Source organism: Pipistrellus kuhlii, unplaced genomic scaffold (assembly GCF_014108245.1).
Source record: "Pipistrellus kuhlii isolate mPipKuh1 unplaced genomic scaffold, mPipKuh1.p scaffold_m20_p_9, whole genome shotgun sequence".
NCBI classification, from domain to species: domain Eukaryota; kingdom Metazoa; phylum Chordata; class Mammalia; order Chiroptera; family Vespertilionidae; genus Pipistrellus; species Pipistrellus kuhlii.
Window position 1 is genome coordinate 10,592,953 of NW_023425595.1, and position 4,364 is coordinate 10,597,316.

Consider the following 4,364-nt stretch of genomic DNA (forward strand, 5'->3'; position numbering starts at 1 on the left):
ATTTTTTTCCCCTGTTAGTCACTTTACATTAATAGGGACAGCAGGCGACAGAATATAAGTGAAGATTAGAATCAGAAGAAACGAATGGAATGTTACTAAAAGGGGGATCTTAGAGGTAATTTTTCCCCAATTTTTGTATTATTTGAGTAAAGAAAATGAGTCCTAGAGAAAGGAAAAGCTTTTCCCCAAGACCAGAGGCTGGAAATGAGATAGAAACTCATTTGTTGCGCCATTTATTTATGCATTCATTGGCTGCTTCCTGTATGTGTCCTGACCCTGACTGAATTGCAACTTTGGCAAATGAGACAACTCTCTAGCCTTGTATTTCCCAAACTTTTGACATATGTGTATCCCTTCTATAATTTTCGTAACGCTGAGTACCCCTCGTACTCATGAGAACATAGAATTAGGCGCAGCTAAGCACGGTGCAGTGCATATCCCCACCAAACTCCGGTGCAACGCGTACCCCCACCAAACTCTTCCCGTACCCCTGGGGGTACACGTACCACACTTTGGGAAACACTGCAGGAGTCTAGCCAAATGAGCTACCTGACCAGGGCCCAAGTATTCTATTTTTTAAGCCCTTGTTTTATCTTTTTTACATTCTGCAGACAAACCCCCTTCCATTCTAATATTATTAGATTTAATTTTCACTCTGTTTGGGAGGACTTACACAAATATACTTTAGTTTAGATCTCTGTTATTTTTCACGTATCATTTCATTCATACAACATATACATAGTGAGTGCTTTGTATGCACCAATCACAGTTCTAAACACTAGAAAACACCCTTAAGAATTTCACAATAAATTCTTTAAAGAAAGTGTCAAGGCAAAAATGGGGAGAAAATAATGGTGCTAAGTATAATCATGGTGAGCTTCTGAGTTTAAATAAGATTTTTCTGGTCTAAATATTTCAGAAAATTGTCTGATTATGAAATATTAGAACAAATATAATAATAATAATGATACACAATACTTTACTTTTATAGAATGTGTTATTCTCTTATTTTTTCCTCCCTCAAACCCTATGAGGTTATCATTGTCTTTATTGTACAGATGATGAAGTTTAAGATTATCCAGCTTAAATTGCTACTTCCAACTATTTATCATTGGCTTCCCAGAAAACCTTACTTCCCCATAGTTTCTTCATTACGTTCTTTACTTCTGCATTTCTCATCGTATAAATCAGTGGGTTTAACATGGGGGTGATAATGGTGTAAAATACAGCCACCGTCTTATCTTCTGAAAAGGTAGTATCAGGGCGCATATACATGAAAGTACAGGGACCAAAAAAGATGATGACCACGGCGACGTGGGAGCCACAGGTGGAGAGGGCTTTGCGCCTGCCATCTGCTGACTGTCTTCTCAGGGACACCAGGATGACAGTGTAGGAGATTAGCAAGATAACAAAACTCCCCAGAGCAATGGTACCACTGTTGGCCGTCACAACAACACTCACCACATACGTATCCGTGCAGGCAAGTTTCAGCATCGGGTGGACATCACAAAAGTAGTGGTCGATCTCATTGGGCCCACAAAAGGGTAGTTGCACTATCAGGGCCACTTGGATAATGGAGTGTAGGAACCCACCTAGCCAGGCCCCCAGCAGCATTTTGCTGCATCTGTCCTGGCTCATGATAGTCATATAGTGTAGAGGTTGACAGATAGCCACATAGCGATCATAGGCCATTACCGTGAGGATGAAGATCTCCGTGCAACCAAAGAAATGCACCCCGAAGAGTTGCAGCATGCACCCTTCGTAGGAGATAGTTTTGTGCTTGGCTAACAGGTCAACAATCATCTTAGGAGCGGTGACTGAAGAGTAACAAATGTCCACAAAAGACAGGCAGCTGAGAAAGAAATACATCGGCAACTTGAAAAGGCTGCCCTTGTAAACCGTCAGCATGATGAGGAGGTTTCCCAGGAGAATGACTGCGTAGAAGAAAGAAAACACCACAAAACAAACTTCTTCAACCTCTAGGTTTTGAGAAAGACCCCAGAAAACAAATTCAGTCACATTGTTCCTTTTTCCCATTGAATTCATCTAGCAGAGCAAGGTCCCGAGAGACGATGCAGTTATCTGAAAGAAAAAACAACAGAGACCAGCAGAGTTAGTTCTTCCAACTTGAACAAACAAATAATCACAGTAGTTGGAAACAGAAAAATGGCCATCCCTGCTGTGTAGCAGGCCTAAATGAAGAAACGAGTGTGAGCATCCTACCTGAGTGTGAGAGTCCATCCCTTCACACTTCAGATCAGAAAACAAACGCAAATCCTCTAAGTCACACATCTAGTCAAGGGTCTTACCTCCCTCACTCTTTATTAAGGTTGTTTTTTTCTTTTCTTTTTTTTTCCTGCTTGTTTCTAAAACATGTACTCACTTCCTTTTCTGTAGAAGGCAGTCAGCTTAATTTTGAAACAACTTTTGTGTTTGGAGATATGGTAACAATTATATATCTGAAAAAGTTTGTCTTATATTTGACACAGAAATAAAAACATATCCCCACATTTTCCCTCCTGAGTACAGCTAATGAGGGTTTCAAGTAGTTGAGAAAGGTTGACTTCTACAGGTTCTTGTGAAACGCTGATTTTTGTGTATATGAATTTATTGTCCCCTATTTGACATCGAGTTCTTCTAGTGAAGAGTGGTGTGGTGCCAGTAGGAAGAGGGCCAGCATTATACAAACCTGGTTCTGAGGTAATGGTGCTGCAATTCCAGGTAAGTCACATAGCTTCCTGGGGCTTCTGTTATCCCATTTGTGAAATGCAAAGGTTTTCACTTCACTATCATCTATATTTCTACCATAAAGTTAAATATGTTCTGTCAGCTTAAGATAGCCTTAAAACCCTGATAAGGAGGCAGAGATAAAAGGAAATAAAGTCACAGAAAAACCCTCTGGAGACAGCTCAGGACCTGTTTGATTTGAAAGGAAGGGAAGTAAAGTCTCAGGTAATTTCTGTCTTCAAACCCAGTGTTTGAGGATTCCACAGGAATTACTTTGACTTGGTATTTTAAGCATTTGTCTGTTAACTTGAAAAAAGCAACACGCACACAGAAAGACAAAGAAATAAAGGAAGGACTTTGCCCTTAATCACAGAATTTTTTCATGCACCTTTTTTTTTAAAATCATCTTTAAAAAATTAAATTCATTTGGGTGACAATGGTTAATAATAGATTTCAAGTTCACATTTCTATATACTTGATCTGTACATTGCATTGTGTGCCCACCATCCAAAGTCAAATGTTCTTTCGTCACCATGTATTTGACTCCCCTTACCCTTTGCCAACCCCCGCACCTCCCCCTGCATCCCTTCCCCCTGCCCTTCTCTCTGGTTACAACCATACTGTTGTCTGCATCTCTTCACGCATTCTTTTAAACTTCCAATTTTATGCTAGTTTATATTAGGCCTCCCACTATAATTATATACTTATACATAATTATTAATTCTGAATTATAATGATAAACATGAATTAAGTATTTCTGGAAGAGATCTTCACTCAAATATACTTTAAAGGGGTTTAAGAAGAAGACAATATTTACTTTAAATAGATAAATCTTCAGTGGTGGAATTTCAAGTACTCTAGTGAGGTTGCTAGAATATGTGTGGGATGGGGTATGTGTAATAGTTTTGACTTCAGGGGGCTTGCAAGATATTCATGCAATGACTCTGTTAGTTATTGGTTAGGATGGATTACACAGTGTCTTAGGTAGTCATTAGAAATTTTGTCCACCTGAGGCCATGCCATCCCAAGGTCTGTCAAGTTCAGTGCCCTCAGCTCCCCCTTTGCAGCAAAACTGTACTTGGCATGTCCAGCTTTGGGGAAACTACAGGGCTGGCTTTCCTCACATCTATGTATAAGAGTAGGTAGAACAGTCATTACAAATGTGCCTTCTCTAGTAAAAGTAATAGTGATAGTGATAATGATAAAGATAATAATAATAGTAATAGTAATAGAAATTCAAATTCATATTTAAACACTACTCCCTGCTTTTATATGTTCATTCTTCTGTGGATTTTCTTGCTGAATTTTTCAAAGAAGAATATTTTCTACTGAGAAAATCTTTCTATTTAATAGAGCTCAAATCACAGTTTTTGACAACCATGAATTATGCTGCTTGGTTCTCATCTGGAAGAAATTTTGTGTGTAAACACAAGCTTGGGAATTGTGCCTCCATTGTTCATACCATAAGGTCTTAGAAGAATTCTTCCTTCTCTTCAAATCAAGACTCATCTAGAAGAATTCCTTCCTCCACATTCTGAGCATTTCAATCATGATGCCTCATGTTCCTTTGAAATTATTGCCATTTGCTTATTCACAACCATGCTACCCTATTTCATAGACATGTCTAGAAGCACTTT

At 38.8% G+C, this 4,364-nt stretch overlaps 1 protein-coding gene across 1 annotated transcript; it reads right to left on the reverse strand.

Annotated features, from left to right (window-relative positions):
- Positions 1 to 569: 569 nt before the first annotated feature.
- LOC118712633 (olfactory receptor 4S2) lies at positions 570 to 2,075 on the reverse strand. The gene has a single exon (XM_036426560.2). The coding sequence runs from the start codon at positions 2,044 to 2,046 to the stop codon at positions 1,102 to 1,104; it is 945 nt and encodes a 314-aa protein (XP_036282453.2). The 5' UTR covers positions 2,047 to 2,075; the 3' UTR covers positions 570 to 1,101.
- Between the last annotated feature and the right edge of the window lie 2,289 nt (positions 2,076 to 4,364).

Excerpts from the sequence above, each read along its gene's own strand:
- LOC118712633 (XM_036426560.2), bottom strand. The coding sequence starts at position 2,046 with ATGAATTCAATGGGAAAAAGGAACAATGTGACTGAATTTGTTTTCTGG.